Below are 24,706 nucleotides of genomic sequence, written 5' to 3'. Positions count from 1 at the left end.
GCAACATAGCATGCTGCTATCCTCTACATCACGAGTGTCAAATATATGGCTCCCAGGCCACATTCAGCCCTCATCCCCATTATCTAGCCCATGGGTGCTGCCTCCAGCTCTGAACTGACCCAGAACAGCCCAGCAGGAAGGGCCCGGGATGCATGCTGCATGCAGCACCCATTCTGATCACTCCAGAAAACATGCTACACACAGCACCCACCCAATGTGCTCCTGAAGGCATGACATCCATGGCACCTACTCCAGTTACACTGGGACCAGCACTGCATGTGGCACTCAAGTGCCACATCCAGCACAGGTCCTGGACTAACTGGAGGAGGCACCACATGCAGCACAATTCTGGACTAGATGCCAGAGGCACTGCATGCTGTTGATCCAGGATGCATGTTACATGTGGTGCCTACCCTGGGTGGACTGCATCACCTGTTCTGCATGCTCTGGGATCCATACTGCATGCATCGCCCACCCCAGCTGCTCCACAACATGAACCACATGCAGCACGGACCCCGAAGTGGCTGGAATGGGAACCAGGTCTGGCATGGGGGGTAGGGGGGTGGGAAAGAAGCCAACATTCATGGGCCCATTAGCCCCATCCATGCTGTGGACCAGCCCTGCATCACCCCTGTCTACGTGATCGAAGTGATATGCATTTTGCCAGTGGTTTCACATCTTTTATTCACAGCAGAGGAGAATACAGACTCAGGACTTAGAATTTGTAGAGAGGTGTTTCTAGTGGATTTAAACCTTTCTGTTTGTGTATCCCAACTGTCTTTGCCTTTCTGCTTGAATCCATCCATCCTGGCCCTCATCACTATCATCTCTGTCCCTCCCCTGCCCCCCCCCCCCCGCACCACCCGTTTCACATACCTGAATTCTGTTCTTCCATTCTGCCTCTCTCACCTCCCGACTGCTGTGCCAAACCCTCTCCACACTTAACCAGCTGTACCCTAGGTCCTACTCCTTTATACCTCTGCTGATATCCAGCCCTTAACACATGCTCCTGGATCCTATCTTAGATGCCTGTTCCCTTCTACCTCCACTGGCTCATGCACACTTCTGCTTACCCCAACCTTTTGCAACTCACAATAGCCTTCTCCCCAACCTCTTTCTTCACATCTCTGTATCCCGAGATGTGCTCCTCCTCCCTCAGCAGCAGGGAACATTGAAAGCACACGAGACAATCTCCCTACTTCCATTCTGAGTGCATGTGGATGGTCTCAACTTCTTAGGTGGAGCAATTGCAAGGAAAGTCATGCTCAACAATTCATTCCCTCCCATCCCTGAGTTGGAACAAACTGTCAGTTTGTGGAGACTGCATATGCTGAAGAAGATGTGGGGGTTTAGAGCTGCCTCAGTGCAGACAGTATCTTGAGAGAATTTAGCTCCTAAACTATAGTAAGAAACTTGGTGATCATGTGCCAAATTAGATTTTTGAAAGGGCATATTTTGGCCAAATTTGGACAGATTTTCAAGGGTACAACAGAATGGCACATCTGACATCTGGTCCATACCTCCCAAATGTCAGGGCTATAATCCAAATCAGAGATGCTAGACTTTATCAGTGAAATAACTATAAGACATTTTTCATAGATTTCATAGGTTTCTAGGGTCAGAAGGGACCTATTAAGTCATTGAGTTTGACCCCCTGCTCTGGGCAGGAAAGAGTGCTGGGGTCAAGTGACCCCAGCCAGGTGCTTGTCTAACCTTCCCTTGAACACCTCCAAGGTAGGCGAAATCATCAACTCCCTTGGAAGTCTATTCCATATTTTGGCAACCCTCACCATAAAGAATTTATTTCTGATTTCCAATCTAAATCTACTCTCCTTCAGTTCATGGCCGTTGTTTCTAGTAATCCCGAGGGGCGTCCTGGTAAACAGAGTATCCCCTATTCCATGCTGACCCTACAGCCCCCATGAGTTTGTAGACAGCCACAAAATCACCTCTGAGCCTTCTCTTGCAGAGGCTGAAGAGATTCAGGTCCCTCAGCCTGTCTTCATAGGATCTTACCTGCAGGCCCTCAACCATATGAGTAGCCCTTCTCTGAACCCTCTCCAGGTTATCCACATCCCTCTTGAAGTGCTGCGCCCAAAACTGGATACAGTACTCTAGTTGCGGCCTCACCAATGCTACATAGAGGGGAAGAATCACCTCCCTAGACCTGCCCGTGATGCACCTGCTAATGCAAGACAGAGTCCAGTTAGCCTTACTTATTACCTCATCACATTGGCAACTCCTGTTCATTTTTGTGGTGACTATGACTCTGAGATCCCGTTCCACTGCTGTCCTACATAGAATGGTACTTTCTAGTCTATAGGTGTATTGGTGATTTTTTCTCCCCAGCTGCATCACCTTGCACTTATCTTTGTTAAATTATAACATTTAGGTATGTCATTCCTTTATTGGTTCTACCCATGGAGCACTAAGGCAAAAGGCATAGCTTTTCCTTCAGTTATAAACACCTAAAAGAGGTTTTAAATGAAAAAAAAAAAAGAATATTTTAGGAATGTATAACTGTGAGCAGATATATTGCATGTCTATTTACACTGAAATAACGGCAGCTTTACGTTAGTTAATTCAAGCATAAAGCTGGCACAACCCAGGTGGCTCATTTTGCCACTGCATCCAAGCTTCCTTAAGCCAGAATGAAGAATTGAATCAGAGGGGGACCCAAGCAACTGAAACTCTTCTGCCTGCTCCTGGCCTACATTCAAGCTGCGCCTCCCACCATCTTCCTCATCTCTCCTTCACACCAGACAGATGAACAGGCAGGCAAACAGACAATGTATTTCTTCTTTAGTATAACCAAAATGTGAAAACATGGGTTATCTATTGCTAAAATGCTCCATACTGCACTGCAGGTAGAGGGATAGATATAGGATAAGGCTTTTTTCAACCTTCACCTGAGAGAAAAATCAGTATGCTAGCCAAATTTGGAATAGCCACTTTGGGCCCAACTGACAAGAACAACCATCTTTATGAGGCTTATCAGAGATCACACAGCAAATGGAATCTATGAATGGCAGTCAAAGTAACATGGTTTTACCCCCAAATTCCACTGGAAATATGACTTTGAGGGCTCCATAATATCAAGAAAACTGGGTTCAGTGAGAATAAATGAGGTCTATCTACCACCATTTTTAAGATGAGAATGTTCTTAATAAAATTGCTTTTTTTTTTCCCTAGGCAAAAATTTCTCTTTTCATTAGAGGCCTGTCTACTGAGTTAAAAAAAAAAACCCACAAAAAAACCTTCTAGAAATGTGGAAGCTCTTACAGACCATTAACTGTAGAATAAAAGCTCTAATGGTCACAACTATTATTCATTCTTCCCAGCTTCCTAGGAGAAAGAAACCTTTTCTTTCTTTAAAGTAAGAAAAAGAATCTCATTTTAAAATGAAGAATGCTTATTTGGAAGAGGCTTCTGGGTATTTTACACAGTTCTGTGTTTTGCAAGCTAGAAAGATGTATACATTCCAATAGAGCATACTAAGGCCAGTATTCCATGTCATTCGCATCTCAATACTACAAAACTTAACAGCAAGGGAGGGAGGGAGTGAGAGAGTGACTGTGTGTAGAAATAAGACTAAGGAACTCCACCAACAAGTTCCTAATGAACAGTCCCCAGTTCCAGTAGCCCAAATCCACAGTGAAACTGTATAATGTTGAGTATTTCCCGTACCTCACAAGTCACCACTCACAGAAGGCTAACATCAACAAAGAAATTCAACATCACCTCAAATGTGCAAGTGCAGCCTTTGAACTCCTGAAGAAACAGGTGTTCAAAAATTGCAACATCAGATCCCAAACCAAGTTCATGGTTTATCAAGCAGTTATGATCCCCACCTTGTTGAACAAGAGCTGAGACATGGACAACATACAGGATACATCTGTAGCAGATTTCCCTTTTTGGAGCTTAGGTTGAGTCTCAAGATTGAGGATCTGCTGTTTGATTGGTGGAGCCTACCCACCAATCTGAAGGCAGTACAAGGGAAACAATGCCCTGACTTTTTCTGAAGAGAGGAGGCAAGGAGCAGCTGGACCTGGATCAGAACTGTGTCAGCCAGGTCTGGAGAACTTCAGGGGTGGAGCCCCTGAAGAGTATAAAGGAAGCGTGCTCAGCAGGCTAGGGAGAGACAATGAAGGATGCCAAGGAGAGAGGAGCACCAGAGACGGCTGTCCTCGGGATCCTGCTTGAGCTTCAGCGGTGCATGAATCAATGCACAGGGACCAGGCTCTAGGAGCTGCTCAAGGCGGCTTGAGTCTGAGAACCCGGCAAGTGGCTGGACAGTTGGTGTGGAGATCGGCACACAGAGAGCTGGTCCTAGGAGCAACTTGAGGCTGCTTGGGCCCCACACGGTGTGCAGATTGGCACATAGAGAGCTGGCCCTGGGAGCAGCTCATGGCTTCTCAGGCCTCATCCGGTGCGTGGGTAGGCGCATGGAGGACCCACCTGGGAGCAGCTCATGGCTGCTCAAGTTAGCCCCAGTCCTAGGCTAAGTGACCAGAGCCCCACAGTGCAGCTCCACTTTTAATTAAAAGAGTCCCAGTGCCCAGAGCAGGGTCTGGGAAAGGGAGGACCCCCGGTGTGAGACCGGGGAGTCAGAGCCTGTAAGAGTTTAGCTCCCATGAGAGACAGAGAGCCCTGGGCTGCCCAGTGTAGGTGACAGGCCATTGAGGAGAGCTGAAGGCGCCATTGGAGAGAGGCTCTTTCTTGGGATTGGCCTCCAGGGGATGAGCCTTGGCTGCTTCAGGGAGGAAGCGTGAGTTTCTGGGGAAGTGGGCCCCGCAGGGGAGGTGGGTGTCATATTGAATGTAATAGTCTGAATACTTGTAATAGTTGCCCATTAGTCAGTTTGGAAAAAGACAAGATTCATCTTCTTATCTAGGCCATTGTTTTGGCCTACATGCGGAAGGTCCTGCCCTTGCTCAAAGTCTTAACTCTTGAATTTTATCTCTAGAGGCCTTTAACAAGGTTAACCTAAAAATGACCTTTAAGCAAACATCCCGAGAGATCAAACCCTAGGGGATTTTGAAACGGTTGGAAAGAGAGGTCACTGCAGTGGTGTGGAAATTCCCCAAAGTAACTAAATAGTCAACAAAAGAAACTTAACCTAGCAGAAATCTGTTAAGAAAGATCCGAGCCCAAATTTGGCAGTAGTGACAGGTTTGGTTAGGAGGGGCCCAAGACGGCAACTCACTCAATAAAAACTGTAATCTACTGTCCCAATTTGGAGGTAACCTCACTTGCAGAACAACAAAGGAAGAATTGCAGGTGTAGGCCAGATCAGACTGATCACCTGAACCACTCTCTCCGTGAACACGAATCTCTTAGTTCATGCTGAAGCTGCAAAGCGCCCAAGAGGGACTGAAGGAAAGGGACTTGTTCCTATCACTGCTGAGGCCAACCCATTGAACCGTACTGCTGAGGCCAGCCCATTGAACCGTACTACTGAGGCCAACCCATTAAATTGTATGACTGAGGAATGAAAGCATATCTAGGTGTTTGGCTTCTCGGAATTCTAGGATTGTAAGTATAATATAGTAATAACTTTTCTGGTTCAAATTATATAGTTAGTTGTAATTGTAATTGTTTTAAAGAAGTGCATTTGGAGCATTGTTTCTGATATATGTAGTTATTGTGTTCTTAATGTTTGTGGTATTTCTTAAAGCTAAGCAGTGTTATATGCATACCAAAGAAATTTAAAATAAAATTGTGTTGTATAAATTAAGTGTATAATCATTGTGAAATCGTGCAATCAACTAAATATTCCCCCATCCAGGCGCATCAAACGAATCAGTAAGTTGTGTAGGATCTTCTCTATTCCATAACCCACTAGCGACAGTGGGCACAGGACAGGGGGGTCTGCCAATTCTACCCTCCATTGTGGGAGTGGTGTGTCCACATCCCAGGACCCTAAAGGGGAGGGGCTCCAAGGAAACCCCTCGGGGAGGTACTAAGTGCACTCCCTATTTTGGGTTATTGTTGTTGTATCAAGGTCTATATAGCTATGGGTATTTTTAAAGGAAGTTTATATGGTTTATATAGTCTCAATGTGTTAATATGTAGGTCTAGGAAATATTATTAATTTATTTGGGTTATATAATTTGAGTCCCCATATGTGTTTATCGTGTTGTAACCTTAACTATCTTGTTCAATGTATTATTATATATGTTGTAAGTTATATGGTTTATGTTAATTGTGGGATATTATATGTAGTGGCATATGCTAAGGTTTATTATAAATAGTTCATGTTGTATCTTAAGTATTTATTATAGTAATAAATTGTATATAGTTAAGCACTCAGTCTCGGCCTGGCTCTGTAGAGAGGAGAGGGAACTGCTCTAGTAGCCAGCCCTTCCATCAGCACCCTGCCTAACCCCCGCCACTGTCACCCCCCACCCCGGGTGTAGTTATGTTTTGTTAGTTATATGTTTATGTTAATAACTACCCAGGCTACACATCTAAAATTGTTGGAGAAGTACCATCAGCGCTGCCTGCAGAAGATACTTTGAATCCAGTGAGAAGACAGACATACTAACATTAGTGTCCTCCTGCAAGCAAACATCATGAGTACTGAGGCAATGATCATCTGACATCAACTTTGTTGGGCCAGACATGTCATCTGCTGAGTCTGGATTCCCAAAGCAAGTTTTATTCTCCCTGCTCAGCCAAGGCATACACTTAAAAGGAGGGCAGAGAAACTGCTTCAGGGATGTCCTCAAGGTCAAGTTAAGAAATATAACATCAATGTCAACTCATGGGAAACCATTTCCCAGGACTGCCCCAAATGGGGGAAGAGTCTGCTGCAGGGATCTCAGTACTTTGAAACCTGCAACAGGAGATGGAAAAGCAGGAGTGACAGAAACAGCATGTCACAGACCAAATCAAGAGTCCAGCACTACCCACCCCAGACAGAAATATATGAGCTGCAGTTGAGTCTGTTGATCCCAGATAGGCCTTATCAGCTATCTTTGGACACACAGATAAGACAGTCATAGAAGACAATCATCCTTGACTGCAAGGGATTGCCAAAGAAGAAATATTTCCATAGATAGATTTTCATAATTTAACATTTGTATTTAATTTTTTTTTTTTAATATCAAAACGTAACTAAGTAACAGGAAGAAGAGAAGAATTAGTTCTAACAGAGAAGCACATGCATGAGTAATGCAGGCTTTCTTTGAAATGCCTGTCAGGAAACTTTTCAAAATGCAACCTGAACATAACCAGTAGCATGATGAGCAGATACTGTATCCATTTTAAGAAGGTCAATGAGACCCTCTTGAACATATTAAATTGAGAAATGGTGATATACAGCAGTCATGTTATGTGTACCACACTCGTTCTGTGGAGGAACTATAATCCTAGAAACCAGTTTCTATAAATACAGGGGAGTCCATGATATATGCTCAGTAGAACTGTGCAAAATGGCTGTGTTTTGATTTGGTTTTAGATTCGGCCATTTCAGAGGACAGCGATTTGTTTTGGTGTTTCAGATCACTGTCCTGTTTTGGTTCAGTGAAATCTGTTTCACCAATTTGGCTCCACCGAATCTCCCCAGAATCTGTTTCGAAGCCCAGCTGGGTGGGGCTTGGGGCCCCAGCAGGGAGCAGGATGGGGATGTGGGTGGCTTATCTAGGGGAGGGGGAAGGCCACTGCCCTCCACACAGGCAAGGAGATCCCCACACAGATCTCTGTTCCCTGCAGAGCCGGGTCACATGGCAGGGACCTGCACTGCCCTAGCATGGGACCTGGCTCCTCAGGGAGTAGAGATCTATGTCAAGACTCTCCTTGCCACCCCTGCCCGGCCCATGTAGCCCTGAGTGGCCAGGGCAGCGGGGGACAAGCAGCAGCGGCAAGGAGACCCCTGGCACAGATCTCTGCTCCCTGCGGAGTCGCATCGAGTGGCAGGGCAGCAGCATACAGCTGTTTCCCTGCAACCCCGGCTCTGAAACTCCAAAATTTTCTGAAACATCTTCAAAATGTTTTGGATTCCTCATTTCATTTTGGAAATATTTCTGAGTCTTGCATTTTGATTCAGATTCGGTGTTTCGGGCACCAAAACAGCCCCAAACATCTCCAAAATGAAACAGCTGCTGAAATTTTGCACAGCCCTAATGGTCAGTTCTGCCAGGAACCAATGAAAGGGAGCAGGTTTCTACCAGGGAGTGAACACAGTAGCAAGCTTATATGTTCCCCCTTTGTTCCTTATACATTAGTGACAGAAGTTGTTATAAAACTGAGTATTATATCTGGGTAATTTCTATGTTGATATCATAGTTACTATTGCATATAAGAAAGTTTATAGAGTGCTATAGGTAGGTTTCCTGAGATCCACCCTTAAGAGAATAAGAAGCTGTAACTGGTTTAATTATCCAAGTTGTAGATAAGCACTGTGGCAACTGGGGGCCATGAAATTGAGTTAACCTAGAAGCCCCTGTGAACAGGGATACAGGTTTCTGCTAGGGACTGACCATAGCTAGAAGCTTATAATTTTAGTCTTTGTTCTTTATAAAGCAATAAGACCTGAAACAGGAGTGCAGATGTCCAGGAACATAGATAGATAGATAGATAGATAGATAGATAGATAGATAGATAGATAGATAGATAGATAGATAGATAGAGCAATTCTAAATATTTTCATTGTACAATTTCCATGTATTACCTATTATCCACTTGTTGTTATAGTAAAAGGAGTTGATATTTTTAGACCCTTTCTTGTTTCATTATTAATCACTGAGGCAATTTTAATGACAAGTTCCCCACAGTAGGTGCTGCTGGTCCGAACTATGAACCCAGAGGAGTGTTTATTCTATTCAGCAAAATCCTTATATTAGACTACCTGGATAAAAATGGAACTTAAATTTAGACTTTAACCATACAATTATGCACAGCATAATTTCAGTGTCATTAAAGTCACTAGACTACTGAAGTGAGTAGGTTTTTTTTAGATGAAAATTTCCTAGAACTTCACATAAAATGGTTAAATAAAAATGCAAAGTAATGTCTGAACCATAAATAAAATGTTTGGTGAGGCACTACACCATTGTGTGTCCTAAGAGCCATTAGCATTAAAAAAAACCAGACTAAAACTTCAACCACACAGTAACATTAACAGTGTATTTCGATGCTCTACTTAAGCAAAGTGTGTATCATATGTTATAGAATGAAAAATCTTCACAATGCAAACACTTTCTACCAGGGATAGTACTTCCTCCCAGGGTGAGTACCACTGCTTATCCTCAACAGCAATTATTTTCTACTATATTTCTTCCTGATAACCCCTCTGACTTCTTATCAATGGATGTTCAATCTGTCATTTCATGCAATGTCCTAAGGAGGTATATTATATATACCCACGTGGGGGTGGAGGGAGGGTTGAAAGGAAGAGAAAAATGTATTAACATTTCTACAACATAAATGTATTTCTGAAATTTACTTTAGTGTCCTTTTGAAGCCACAGAATGATCACAAAAAACAGCTCTTACCATGGCAACTGGGTAGTGCTCTATTCCATCCAGGCCTTCCATCATCTCCCATAATGCAGGTCAGTGTAGAATATCCTTGAAGAACATAACCTGCATCACAGTAATAAGTAACTGTCGACCCCAATTTATAATCCATTCCAAGTCTCGTGCCATTCATTATATTCCCAGGATCAAAGCAGGACTCACGTAGCTTTGCTGTGAAGGAAAGAGAACGCAAAAGCAATGTTGAAGATACCCTGAAGTATTAAAATAGTTCCTCCCCTTCCCCAAGTGGTTCTCCAAATTTGTAGACACCTATCATTTCTTCCTTTTATACTTCAGCTGTTTTGTTTCTCTGATCTTTTCTACAGTTTAGGAGGATTGGACACAGTCCTCTATAACATTCAACAGGTCACTTTTTCTAATGTTTCCTCTACAGGGGAAATTGGGTCCACCTCCAGAAAAGAATTCACAAATCAAGACCTGAATAAGAATCTAATGTATAGCTTTCCAAGGACAATTAAAAATGAAATATCATTGTTGATTGATTGAAAACTCAATAAATAGTTTATAATCAAATAAGACATGCACATAATCAGCATTTCAGGACTTGTTCAAAATAAATGAATGGTTAACTGGTGTCTACAAGTGCCATTTTTAATGCAGTATATTTTCCTTGTATAAACCTATTTTGCTCATTATGTTACTTGATATGAAAATATCCTATTATCTATTATTTATTTCATTTTAATAACATTCATAGCCGTCTTCACAGATGTGTGTCATGCTTCTCTTTTACTTGCACAGTATGTATAATAAAATGTTTAATTCCATCGATATTGCAGGAAGGAATCATGCTCCATGTAAACACCAGCTCAGTAATTTTAAAAAGCAACAATGAGATTCAACAGGAAGAAAGTGCATTCACAATTTCCATTGTAATTCCATTTTTTTTAAAGTACATGATATTAAACAATAGCACAATGAAGAAACAAACAGATGCATGTTGTGGCTTAGGGGTGTGGAGGAACTAAGAACATTACTCAAGTCAGTAAAACAGAAGAAACCTCACTCAATTATAATAATTAAGCATTTCCTCCCTCCTTCCCTCCCCTTACAAGAATTACAAAGAGATAAACATTGTGAATACAAGCTTGTTATATCTGCATGAAAACACACAAACCTGAACTATATCATTTACCCTATTTAAATTCCATCTGACAAATATTAGCAGAATCACACAAATGATCTGAATAGATCTTCACAAGTGAAAAACACCAAGACAACAAATAACAATAGTGTAGCTATCCGTAGGCAGTATGTATTCAAAGTACTCATTCAAAGATGTTGTATTGCAATGCTTATACCATCATAATGTCTCCACAGAGATGAGGTGGGATGTCTCAGGCAGTACAATATATTATCAGCAAATGAGAAGAGAATGCCACAAGCACACTGAAAATTGTTCTAATGAGAATTTAATAGTCTGAAGATACAATTTATGGTATGTCAGTAAAACACCATATCAAACTTGAAAAGCCTAAGGGACCCCCTCAGGACAAACTGTAATATTTTGCAGTTGTTTAAGAGTGTTGTTAGTTTACAATTCCACACTCAAAAGGATGGTCTGTAAGCCCATAAAAAAAAGAAACAGTTCAATGGACTTCTACAATCTCTGGATGGGGCCCTGGAACAGAGAACTCTGTCCCTTTAAGAGGGCACATTCTGCCCTGTTGAGAGATCCCAGCTGCTGGGCATTTAGTTAGGCAGGGAGTGTTCCTTTAGGAACTTTAAAAAGCTCCTAGAAGAGTAACCAAGACAGAAGGGAGCAAGCTGTGAGCACAACAGCTTGCTGTGAGGTGGGAACAGACTGCTGTTCTGGGACCAGAGCCAAAGGATTCTCCCCCTAGTTCCTAGGATAGTACAGAAAGGTTTGGTTTGTTTACTTGTTTGTTGCTTAAAGGCTGTGGTTGAGATTACATGTTATAATTAGATCATGTTAAAAACACTTAAAACTTGAATGATCACACATTAAGGCTCATTAGCAAATGCTAAGTGCCCTTGACAAGAATACCCAATTACCTGTGTCTTACATATCTCACAAGAAAACCAGTCTCTCTCCAATCTTTCATTTTTAATCCTCAAAGGGAATTTTCAAAAGACCTCTCATAGATGAGCCTACAAACTTCACTTCATCAACCTCCTGGATACAAAAAAGCATGGACTAAATATAGACATTGGATTTATGACACATTATAACCTGCCTGACATCTGACTCCGCAGGTACCTTTCCACTGTTTACCAGCTACATTCATCCCCTTTCTCCACGTCCCCACCCCAGTCTTTTTCTCACCCACTGAATCCTCAATTTACATCTTCACTGGCTGGCTGTCTTGCATGCAGACCAGCTTCTGGCTTCTTTACTATTTATTTCTTCCAGGAAGAGCACACACCAACTGCACATGCTTCCTCAACCTGATCAAGCATATTTATACCTGAAAGCTTACAATGAAGATTTTTCCCCAGCTATTTGGGTTGGTCTAATAAAAGGCATCAGATTTACCCAAAGAATGTTGTCTGCCAAGTGCCCTTGAGGCATTTTAGTTACACCACCTTGGGCAAGAATCATCTCTGAGCTGCACTAGATAGCTTGAATTAACTTCTGAGTGTCTACCTGAGATAATATGCAGTCCTCCAGTACCAGAGGAGGTGCCAGTCCCAGGTGAATTAGCTATCATCCAGAAGTCTATGGCCATGGACTAATAGCTGGGAACAGCAAGACAACAGGTGGGTGGGAATGGGGTAAGTCAGAACGGAAGAAAAAAGGATTAAGGGGGAGTAAGGGAACCAGGGGGAAGGCGTCATAAGGAAAGACGCTAGGAGGCTGGGGAAGTGGGAGCAGGATTAGAGAGGGAAAGAGAGAGAGGGGGGAGTGGATGGGTGGGAAGCTGCTGGGCTGCTGCTTCCTCTGCCCCCCAAATTGCCACCCCAACACCCAAATTCCCCCCTTCACCTCCACATCAGTCCCTTCCCACTCCAACTGCCACCTCTGACTCTACCCTGCATCACCTCTGCTGCTTTGATGAGCTCAGGAGTGGCTGAGATGCTGGGGGGAGGATTCCCGCTCTTGGCCTGCTCCTGGGGTGCCTGAACACTATGCTCTCCAGTGCACCCAGACACAGCCCCTGTGGAGCCCTGCAACTGAAGGGGAAGCGGGGTGGGGGGGGCAAGGAGCTGCCAGGGAGCTGTGAGGCCTGGTGGGGGCTGGATCCTTGTGCATGGGGGTGGCACAGGCTTTAAGGAGCCTGGGAACCTCCTCCCATCACTGATGCCTCCACTCTTGGGATGACTGGGAGGGAGAACAGCAATCTGGGGGGGAAGGAGCTAATGAGGGGGTGGAGAGTGATCTGGGGGTGGAGGGAATGATTACAGGGTGCAGGGAGATCCCAAGGCTGATGAGAGCAATGGGGTGATCTGAAGGAAGGGGAAAGTGATCCAAGTGGCATGTGGGAGACCCTTCCACGTTTCGTCCCTGGCCTATACTGTGGCAAGAGAGCCAGCAAGCAGAGCAGGCTTGGAGCCTAATTTCATACCTTGTCACATTCCTTCTTGCCAGACCCTCTAATGGCAGATCTGCCTCATACACAGTAAAGAGGGTATTAATCCTGAATGTGTGACTAATACCTAGAACTAGTTAACCTTGGCATAGACTAATATTCTTTAGAATTATCACTTGCTAGGAGGACTGGCTGAGGAACTTCTCAGGAAGCAAAGCCTGCCTGTAGAAACAAGCAGGCTAAGCAACCCACTTAAAAGTCCCACTCTACCTTTTATAGTCTTAAAGTTCAACATTTCACTTGATAGCAAGTCATCTCTGAAAAATGAATAAAAATTAAAGTCTTTATACACACCTACTTAACATGGAAACAATTTAACTATCAAGAAGGATAAAAAAAAAAAGAATAATATGACTTAAATATTACCTGTGATTACTTATATTTGAGGATCTTTGTTGAATATAATTTTTGTGTATTTGACCAGAAAATAAGAATATGTAATGTCCTTCTCTGTTTGCTGAAGGGTGCATCCTAGAACACTGGATTTCAAAAATAATTCCACACACTAAACTTCAATTTTCTTCCAGCAAAGAAACACAGGAGAACAAAGGAGCCATTCTGGTTAGCAACACACGGCAAAGCACATCATCCCACTGCTTCACTCTGGGACAAATTTAAGGCACTAGCTCTTATTCTAAAATGCCTAATTTATATGCAAGACCTCCTTATTCTAAGCATGCCCCCCTTGGAAAGTTAGAAGAATCCAGAAAGCTGTGCATACAACAGATCAGACACACACACCCACAAATCTGGAATTCACTTCTGGAAGAGAATAGTGTGGCCATAAAACCAAGAAAGGTAAAACTGTAATGAAAACCTGACTTTGCCACAACACCAAAGTCTACTCTCTTTCCCTAAGATACAGAGAAGAAAAAAAAAGTGTTTTGTGCAGATTCCATAACTCTAGAAGTTGCTTATATATTATAGAGATAAGGATTCATAAAACATGAGCAATATGAGGTGGAATAATTTACTATATATGGAATGTAAACCCAACAGTCACAGCTGTTGGATTGCTAGAATGTGTGTATGGACACAGCAGGAGGAGGGGGTGGGAGAGGGACGATGCAGAGACATTTCATCACAGTGTGTATCTGGTGAAAACACAGTTATTTTCCCTACTCAAAAGATGCAATCAGTGATAGATCCCCAGAATTGTTGATTGAATACTAAAGGTATTGTAAACCACAGTTTTTTTAATTGAATTGGATTTAAGCATAAAGCAGTATGCATAAAGCTGGTACCTTCAATTTACAAATTCAGTCTCAAAATAGCAAAAATCAAACTTTAAGATATGAAAAATGTTATCAGTTAATATGAAATAACAGGGGCCACATGAAGTTGCACAACATACCTGGAACTCTTGTCACATAAAAATGTAGTGGGCCATTCTGAGACCCTGTTTCTCAGTAGCCAAGACTGAGGACACAAATTTAGAGATACCACACATCTGAACTTCTGGGCATTTATACACATACTCCAGGAATGGGGGCACTTTCTCTCAGAGCGTCTCATGTATCAGTGTCCCCGCACTGAAAAATGGCAGCAGGGACGCATTAGCTAAAGCTCGTTGAATGAGCTTTAGTTAAAGCACCCCTGCCACCATTTTTCAGTGTGGGGAAGCTGATACAGAAGCCATTGGGGTCTGCTGGAGCATGGTAATTACCATGCTCCAGCAGATTCAATTAATCAAGTCTGCTCTAATACATTGTAATTACAGTCCTCTGTTTTCAGACTTGCAAGACTTATCAGCTTCTCTCTGTGTGTTATAATACACTAATTTAACAAACCATTGGTGATAAGTAGGGGGTGCACATGGGTGCACATGCACCCCCTGAGATTGGCGGTGCACCTCCTGAGAGTGGCTGCCGCCAATGGTGCTGGCGGTGCCTGCAGCTGGTCATCACTCACCACCACCACACCGCCCCCCTTTCCCCTCACACCACCAACATTGCTGTGGCCTTCTGTGGGCAGCCGTTGCTCAGCCCGCCCTTGCTGCAGATGTCAGGTCAGCATGGCCGCCTGTGGAAGGTCCCCACTCACCGCCGCCACGCCCCTGCCACTGCCTGCGTGCGGTCGCTGTACCCTCCCCAGCCTTGGGAGGCATGAAGCATTCATGGTAACCACCTTACAACAACAAACAAATTCATAATGCATTTGATCAATAATTCTTAGAGCTTCCTCTGATTAAATTCTGGGAACCCGTTACCAGAAATGATCCTGCATCTATACACAGAACTACCTGGAAGGTGGGACAAGGAACCCAAGACAGCAATCAAGGAATGTGGCCTGGTAACACTGACTGCAGTGAGACCTTAAGGTCAGTGAAATGCTGCTTTTGGGGAGATATCTATGTGGCTGATGGTATAGGTTTCTCTCTCTCTCTCTTAGATAGTCCAAGGCAAAGATGTAGGAGCTTTTAGGGGAATGTTTAGGAGTTCTGTCCAGAATTTGGGGTGTTTCAATAACACTCATGAGATCTCAAAATACAAAGATAATGTGATTGTTTTCTACATGAGGCTAGAACAATAATGTACAGCAACATAATGGGCCTGTACTTGGAGCTGATATTCCAGTTTGAAACAGAAAGGAAGAAAAAGTGTTAAAAAAATCCAAGCAAAAATACAATAAACCTCCCTGATAAAAATCATGTTAAATGATACCATAAATTTGAACTATGTGGCATATCAAGTGTTATGAACTGTACCTGGAATCTTGCTGACACTTGAGCTAGTAAAGCAATGGATATGTGGTTAGAGGTTAAAGTCTAAGTTAGCACAACTCATCAGTGGCAAATCAATTGCCTCTATTAATGGATTTATCCTGTGCTATCCATCGCATTTCTCTGCGTGTCTTGAGTGTTGTTTTCAGAGTGGCTGCTCTGAATTCAAACTAACTAATGCAATAAGAAAAGACCTAATATAGAGCGGGCATAGGTTATACTGGAGCCAGTTAACTGGATTTCGTAGCTTCGGATGTTCCCAGCCTGGTCTCACATTAAAACCACGAGTAAAAGAGTGCAGGTCTATTACAATTATATCTTTGGAGAAAAGATATTTGGTTTATAAAATACTGTATTAAGAGTTTTCAAAAGTGTGATTACAGCTCTTTGTTCTGGTTAAATAAAAGATTTGCTATTTCAAGTGTCATATTTATGTTATCTTCACTTTTTTTTTAATTACAGAATGACTCATTCACGCCAAACTATGCTAACCTTGAAGAACAACAGGCATTTGTACCAGGGAAAAACAATTCAAGGAAGTTTAGAAAAAAAAAAAAAGTAGTTTGATACTCATTCCTTTAAAACAAGTTAGCTATTTTATCATTATATTTTGAATTAGTTTTAGGTGCCACTAATTTGTTCTTTGGTATTGGATATTTTGCTTTGAATTTTGGATATTTATGTATACAGGCAAACAAAAGTATAACAACATCTTTAAAGGATCAGTCAGTTAATTGAAATGAAAATATCAGAAAGCTTTCTTAATGCAAATGGCTGACATATTGTCTGTTACTTTGTAGCAGTTACAGCTATCTTAATCAATTTAGAATCGAAGGCAGACTTATACTATTGGTAAGTTTGTGGTTCCTTTGCAATGTGTTTTATTACTAATTTATTCAACAAGTAGACCAACTTCTTAACTCACAGAGTAAGGTACTACTCTGCCTAAGGAAGGGTACCAGAAATGGACCCACATTTAATAAGAAAATAATCATAATTCTACCATAAAAAGATTATTACCTACTTGATAATACCCTTTTTTTCAAATATCAAATCAAATAATATTGTTTGGCAGAACTGGCTTCAAGGGGAGTTGCTACCCTGTCATAAAAAGAGGGTAAAGCAAATTTTGGAGCGTACACAACTTGAGGAATAAAAAATACAATTTTGTGAGTTCCGTTGGTGATTTTCTGCTATATTTAAAGGTGGCAAATCACAATCCTCATTTTTACAGTTGGTGATTCTTGAGATGCAGAGAAAATGAGTCTTTATCCGAGGTCAAACAGCAAGTTAATGATGAAGGTAAGATCAGAATTGATTACAAACTCTTAGGACCAACCCTACAGTCTTTTTTTCTTAGATGCATGAGTATAATGAAGGGTGATTTTAGATTTTAACAAAGTTTTTTTTCCACTTAATTTAAGAGAGAAGGTGAAACAATTACTTAGCCTTTCCAAGTCTCAGGTTTACAAGGCTTCCTCTGGTGGAAAAATTGACATACAACTTTCTCCTTCTGAATTGTTTGGTTTTTTTTTCAAAAATTCATCTGTGTTACTTTTTCCCCCCAAATTATCAACATTTTTTTTTTCCTCGGGCATCCTTTCTCTCTACTTTAATCTTATTTTAAAGTAATAGTGTTAAATCTGAGAAAACGTTTTCATGAAAACATACAATGATTCTGATAACACAAGCATTTGTCTTGAAAGCAGGTCAGGCATAGGGAACTTGGGTTACCTTCAGAATAAAAGATATTTTCCAGAGGAAAAAAACATATACTCTTTGAGGGTAAAGTGATCCTGAAAAGCAGTCCTTTTTTTTCAATGCTTCACATACCATAATGAATTAACCTGTGGAACTTATTGCAATCAGACAGCCTTGAGGCCAAAGTTTTACTGAAGTCAAACCAATGAAATGGAACTCATACGCTCCAAGCTCAATATTTTGTTCGCAAATAACTGCTTATATTACATTGCTGGATGAGTCATTCCTTTTCTTTCTTCCTAAGATCTCATTTGGGAATAAGTCTATTTTATTTCTCCCAAGCTTTCCATATCTAGTCTATTGGATTTTTTGCTGAATTCTCAGGGGCAGCAGCCATGCCATTCTACCTCTTTTTTACACACTATATGCTAACTGCATTGTGAGTCTTATTAGTTGTTTAGGCTCAATGCATTCCCTGCACTGCTCCTTCTGCAAGCCCAGCGGCAGGGCTGGCAGTGTGTGGTGTACCCCTGTGGCTGAGAGCCCACCAGTTGATGGGGTTTCCAGCCGTAGGGGAGCACCTGGCCACAAGTTCAATTAATGACATGAAAACAACGAGGTACAAAGTTGTTATACATTTTTGGGGATAACTTGTATCTTGTTGTTTGTTTTAGCATGCCATTAATTGGTTGAATAGGTGGCTGGATCATAATTTAAAGTCTGATTAACTGGTGAATCTCACCTTAAATGTAACATGTAGTTGGGGCCAAAGCATTAAAGGAGCAAGGTTTTTGACAGGATGGTGGGAGCAAAAGAAAACCAACCAATTTTTATGATAGAGCTTGATACGTTTTTACAGTTGTATACAATTGTCTGTAATAGCAGGGAACTGTTCCCAGTGACCTGGTAGATCCCTTCCAGTCCTATTTTTCTATATTTTTACTTTATAAGAACACTAACAATGATGGTAGGCACAAATTTGAATCCAGGTTTGGTTTGAAAGTCCATAGGATTCTTAAGAGCCTAATGCTTTCCTGAGGTCCCTGGACACAGGAACTACAGTGAGCAAAATAAACTGGATATGGATGTTGCCTTATTATTCCATACCCAGCAAGGGCAGTGAGTAGGAGCTGTTCCCTTCAGAAGAACTCAGAGAAGCTGTTTGTGCCTAAAAATCCATCAGCACAGAAAATTCACTGCAGGGCCTGTGCCCCTGCGCTGCTTCTCATCTTTGAATCTCTAAGTGTTGCCTGTGTGCCTCTGTCACTCTTCAATGTACTTCTCAGGTTGAAGAGTAGGTGTTTGCTTAGGGGTGAGGAAGCTACAAAAAGTTAACAGTTTTGGAGTGAACCTATCTGGGCACAGTTCTAATGGAGTGGAAGACAATATTTTGAAAACCAAGAACCTGATCCAGTGGAGAAGTACAAGGGCCTCTGTGGTTTGGGAAATGTAACAAGCAGAGCGCACACTCTCTCTTTTGTGTCTTTCTGAATGTGTGCACTGATTTCTGAGGAAGTGGAAAGGAATACTTGGCCCAAAAGGCTTGTTATAAATTGGCTGTAATGTAATCCATGCAAGCATTCATCTATACCCAACAGGAGTCACAATCATTTACTGGGTAGGTACATACTTGGTTTACATTGTGTGTTTTTGTTTCAAATATGACAGTGCAATTCCTTTTAAACTTATTAGCTCAGGAAAAAAATAGGTACTTTGAACTTCTACTGTTATGGTTTATACTATTAAGATCTCAATGAGACAGATTTATTATGGAATGGCATTTAGAATATACTTGAAAATTATCTTTATTATCACATCATTAACCTAAAAGACTTAATATTTTTAAATCCTTTAAAACCTACTGCTTTTCATATCTTTTAGGAATATAATGTGCTAGTATGTGAAAGGTCCTTACTATATTTTTCTTTTGGGTAAGGACCAGTAGCACTGTCAAATTATACTTGTTATTGTATCCTTTTGTTTTGTAACTTGTAAACCAATGCTTTACCACAGTCCATAGGACTGTCCAATGGGCAGCAACTGCCAGGATGCCACTCCCCCTATCACTTCTTTTGTAGCTGAAATCTTTGGACTCTCACTCCCTCCTCCAGCTTCTGCCCTGCTCCTCAAGTCCCAAACATAGTAGAGAAAGGGGTAGAAGCCAAAGGGTTTTCAGCCAGTGTAGTGGGAGGGCCTGAGGGTCCTATGTGGTGCATGACCCCTGGCCAATCAGAAGTTGGATATCCCTGCCCTACAAAATGGTTTATTTTTTACAATTATGTTTTGAACATTTATATTAATAAAGAAATTCAAGTACAGATACAGAAAAAAGAAAAAAAATGCCTTTATAGTGATCTAAACACATAAATATTTCACAACTTATTCACTGACTGACAGCAATAAATACATATAATGGACCAGTTTTCATACTCATACCCTGCATTACACCTGTTATATTGCCTTTGCTTATATTTATAAGGGAAAACATATTTTACCAATGTTTGTTCATAGGTAGTCCACAGAATATGGGGGCTAGGGAAAAAGTGGAAAAGAAATACTGTTGTCTTTACCTTTATACTCCAGGTGGAAACCTGTAAAGCTAACGGATCCATCACTCCGAAAAGCCAGATGCATGTTGTTGGAGCTGCTTTCTATTCTCTCTGGCAACTTACTATCTTGAAAACTCCCAATGAGGGGGCTATTGCTGTCTGCTCCATCATAGATATAGAGAAAGTCATAATTTGGTTCTATACTGAAACTAAAAAAAAAACATTAAAAAGAATGGGAATATTAGATGGAGTATACTTGACATAATATTTTCATTCTGATCAGTTTAAATGAATATGTCACAACATTATTTCTGAAAGGAAAAAATACTCATAATGATGAGATGTTCCTGCACTGCCAATCTATGACCTTCTAGAGACTCTAGGGGTTAGTGGCAGTCTGCAGGTAACAAGAAAAGCTACCACGATCAGACATCTAATCTCTCTTCTTTATTGTCCTAACTTGGATATGTGTTTTTTTTAAACTTTTGAGCATATTTTAACAAACTACTTTCTGTCCTTACAGTGGCAGGACATTGGCTTCCATCTCCTTGATTTACCTGTGGCAAACTAAAGGGTGTTTTATGTTTTCGGCATGAAGGTGATTCCCAAAGCTTTGAAGAACAGGCTAGACAAACAGTTGTCTATGACAGTGTAGAGTGGGATGATCCTGTCTTGAGCAGGAGGTTGGAGTAAATGACCTCCTTGGGGTCCCTTTCAGCCCTACTTTTCTGTGATGCTATGATTCTCTTTGTTTGAAAATGGAGACATTTTCTTGACCAGACAGACTTTCACATGACTCCATATGTGAACCGAGACTGAAAAACGTTATTGGTGAAAGCAAGAGGCAAGACTTAATTTTCATCTGCATAATTTACTGCCTACATTTCATTGGTTTACAACTAAGGAAATGTAGGCATGAAAGCCCTGATTCAATTCTGAGCTGGATGGGTCTTCTGTAACGTAAAAAAAAAGTTAAATATTTTTATCTGCAAGGGCTGTGTGACGTTGTGAAGTGTTCAAAGATTTCTGAAGTGTTGTACTAATTTACATGACAGTGTTACAGATTCTGAAGTAATCCACAAACCAACTAACTTACTAATGTTATCAATATAAATAGAAATTAATTTTCAGGATTGGTACTCTTACAGTGCATTCTGTTATGTGGAACATCAATTCAACTGGACTAAAATGACTTAATTTACTCTATTTCATTCTTTAAGACATTCATAGATATTCTTACTAACAAACAGTTCACGTTATATTTGATGTTAAGACAAATTACATCTATCTAAACTTAGTTCAACATGCAGTAGTTCAACGAATCTGTTTCTAAATCAAATGATTCATGGAGGTCTCTGAACAAGTTTTGTAAAAAGCTTATCTGTGATATAGCAGTTACTACTTTAAACTTAACAATATCTAATTTACTTGATAGCAAAATAGCCAATAAATCATCATTAGGGCAATATTTATGACAAAAGAATATACATAAAACACATGACTAAATATCAAATCAAAGAAAAAGAAAAAGTGTGTCTTTCTTTGTAAAATGTACAGTATAACGGGGTCTCAAAACCAAGTGGAGTCTTTGGGAAAAACAAATATATGTCAGAAGCAGATACATATTTTTTTCTCCACAAAATTTCTCTGTACACTGATTTTCCTTTATGGATTACAAAATAGCATAAGCAGCAAGATTTCCTTTGCAAATTCTATTAATCTGCATTAAGTCCTGCATTATGATAAAGGGATTTAACAGCATTCAAGAATCAGGATATTATTCACATGAGCTATTTTTTCTGTAATGACACATGCTAACAGAACAACATCTAAAGAGTATTTTAGTTTTAATCTCATGTGACTATCTCCTAAGTAAATTGTGTAACTGATAGTCCTCATCACTGAAGTACACCCTGGCAGATTAGGAAAAGCCCAGTAAATCATGTCACTCTGCCATGCTAATCTTGCTCTAGAGAGCATCTCTATGAAGGCTCAGATCTGTAAAGGGATGAGTACCACCCATTTTCACATTAGCCTGGAAGCTGGAAACTGAGGATATTCTGAAGTGCACAGAACTACTTAATATTTCACCATGTGTGCTAAATGCAATACCTATCTGACCGTTGGCATTTTTTCTGAGACTGCCAAATGGTAACTACCGCATAACTTCATATGCATTAGGTGCTGTCAGTTCATATCCTATGGAGATCCGAAAAGCCACTGACACTAAAGAAAAGTATCATGATTTTATAAATGAGAACCAAGTGTCAGCTTACCTGATAAATGCTAATGATATAACATAGTCATTATTAACTGTGATAGTCCAATCACAGTCTCTGCTGTGAGGATAGGGATGAGGGAAGTTTGGTGAAAGAATAAAGCCAGATGAGCCTGTCAAGTTTCCTCCACAGGGGGCTATAAATGAAAGGAGGGAAAAACATGTAAATACTAAGCACCAGCAATCTGTTCACTGACATTCAGAATTCAGGAGTCCTCAAGAAGTTAAACAAGAAATGGTAAATTTCATGGAAGAGTTCACAAAGCTTTAATAGGAACAAAAATTCAATTCACATTCCTGTTAAGACAATCTGCTAATTACCACAAAGTCAAGTACTTGTTACTAAACTTCATATCCTTTCAGTTCCTTCCCAGAGCACAAGAATCAGAGCTTTTTTGAAACTGCTGTAAACTTTAAGAACATAATGGGTATTGTCATACAAACAGGCACAATAAGCATTGCATTTTGCTTCAAATTTCTATTACCAAGCATCATCAAAAGTGGCAGCATTTTTAATTGAAATAGGGTTCACCCAGGCTATGAATGCCAAGTCATGTATGTGTATTTCCAGCTGGTAGAGCTCCTCAGTAATTCAGTTTGACAGAACTTACACAAACTACACAAATAAAGGTATGCTGCTTAATTGCAGCTTGCAGGCATACAAAGAAAATGTCAGTACATCTTAGAAGTACACTCAAAATAAAACAATGCTCTGTGTGCGCTTTTGAGGGCCCCAGGTTTTATGCGTGTGACCTCTGTGGTCCAAAACCGTAGATGCTTGTCTTTCACACAGATAAAAGATGTAACTATGTATAAGACATGTAGATAGCAAGTTATACAAACAAACATGGTGTATTAATAAGGGAAATGAGCAATTTGTGATGCACAGATGATGTATTCTTTATGCTATGTCACATTGTATAGTATAAAAAAAGATTTCATCTTTAAACAGAAGTAAAGATAGCCTTAGGAGGTCTGACAGAATAACAAAAATAAACACTGAGATGCATTGGCTAGTACTTTTAGGTTACTTGCACAGTAGTAATAAATAATGTCAGCACATTTACCAATACGTCATTCTATTAATTAAAAATCTTTAGGTATCATACCTCAAATTTAACAAAATAGGGAGAAAAGAAAAAAAAAATCACAGGAAGATGTCAGGTATCATTTTTAAAGAACACAACTAGACAAATATTGTAGCCTTTAATACAGGGTTTTTGGCTGTAGCCACGTTGGTCTAAGGACATAGGCAGGCAAGCTTCTTTGGGGAGATGTGATATCTTTTATTAGTCCAACTGAGTAGTTAGAAAAAGTTCTTGGCAAGCTTTCAGGCACAATCACCCTTTTCAGGCACAGGAAGTCTCTGCTGTTCTGAGATCTCCAAGGAATGAAAGAAGCTAAAAGCATGACAGGATGTCTGTGAGAATGTAAATAGGTAGACATTGGGAACTCAAAGGGTGGAGAATGGAAGGGAGGAGGGGAAAACTAGGGGGAAATAATGCCAAAGGTAAGTAAGGGAGACTGTACTGTAGTTGAGCTCTCCAAGGTAGAAAGCAGGCAGTCTAAAAAAAAGGTAAATAGCTGGAACTTAGGAAGACAAAGGGTAGAAAAAGAGGGGAAGGAGGGGAGGAGGAGGTGGGGGAGTGCAAATGGTAAGGTCAGGCAGGTATCTGGTGAATCAGATGTCAGGCAGATTGTAATGTGTCATAAATCCAATGTCTATAATGAGTCCATGTTGCAGGGGTTTAGGTTGTAGCCATGTTGGTCTAAGGATATAGGCAGACAAGGTTCCTTGGGTGAATTTGGTGTCGTTTATTAGACCAACCCAAATGGTTGGAGAATAGTTATTAAGCAAGCTTTCAGGTTCAAAAACCCTTCGTCAGGCTAAGGAAGCTTCAGCAGTTGCTGTGTGCTCTTCTAACTATTCTCCAACCATTTGGGTTGGTCTAATAAAAGATATCAAATTCACCCAAGGAAACTTGTCTGCCTACAATGAGTCCATGATTTTTTGTATCCAGTAGATTTATGAAGTGAAGTTCATAGGCTTGTCTATGAAAGGTGTTTTGCAAGTTCCCTTCGAGGATTAGAACTGAGAGATTGGAGAGTGAATGATTGTCTTGTGAGAAGTGTGCACCCACCGGTAATTGGATATTTTTGTCTTGGATGGATTTTTGGTGTGCATTTACTTTGGTGCGCAGTTGTTTTTTGGTTTCTCCTACATATTTTTCATCAGACTATACCAACTTTTCTCTGAGTCTAACCTGCATAAAATGAACTAACTCAAACAGGAGATTTTACCATACCTTTAACTCTCCTATGAAATATTAACTTTCATTTCTACCTGGGAGAACTTTTACAAT

General features: G+C 40.8%; 1 protein-coding gene across 1 annotated transcript in view; it reads right to left on the bottom strand.

Moving 5' to 3' along the window:
- Positions 1-24,706, bottom strand: part of CSMD3 (CUB and Sushi multiple domains 3) — a 1,325,501-nt gene that overhangs the window by 304,251 nt on the left and 996,544 nt on the right. The window contains exons 29-31 of the mRNA XM_014603846.3: positions 22,342-22,480; positions 20,087-20,274; positions 9,498-9,692 (exon numbers count right to left, since the gene is read on the bottom strand). Of these exons, the coding sequence (XP_014459332.1) occupies positions 9,498-9,692; positions 20,087-20,274; positions 22,342-22,480 (522 nt within the window). The remainder of the gene's footprint in view (positions 1-9,497; positions 9,693-20,086; positions 20,275-22,341; positions 22,481-24,706) is intronic.

Source organism: Alligator mississippiensis, chromosome 3, assembly GCF_030867095.1.
Source record: "Alligator mississippiensis isolate rAllMis1 chromosome 3, rAllMis1, whole genome shotgun sequence".
Lineage (NCBI taxonomy): Eukaryota > Metazoa > Chordata > Crocodylia > Alligatoridae > Alligator > Alligator mississippiensis.
The sequence above is the reverse complement of the archived record's forward strand: the minus strand, read 5'-3'. Positions and strand labels throughout refer to the sequence as shown.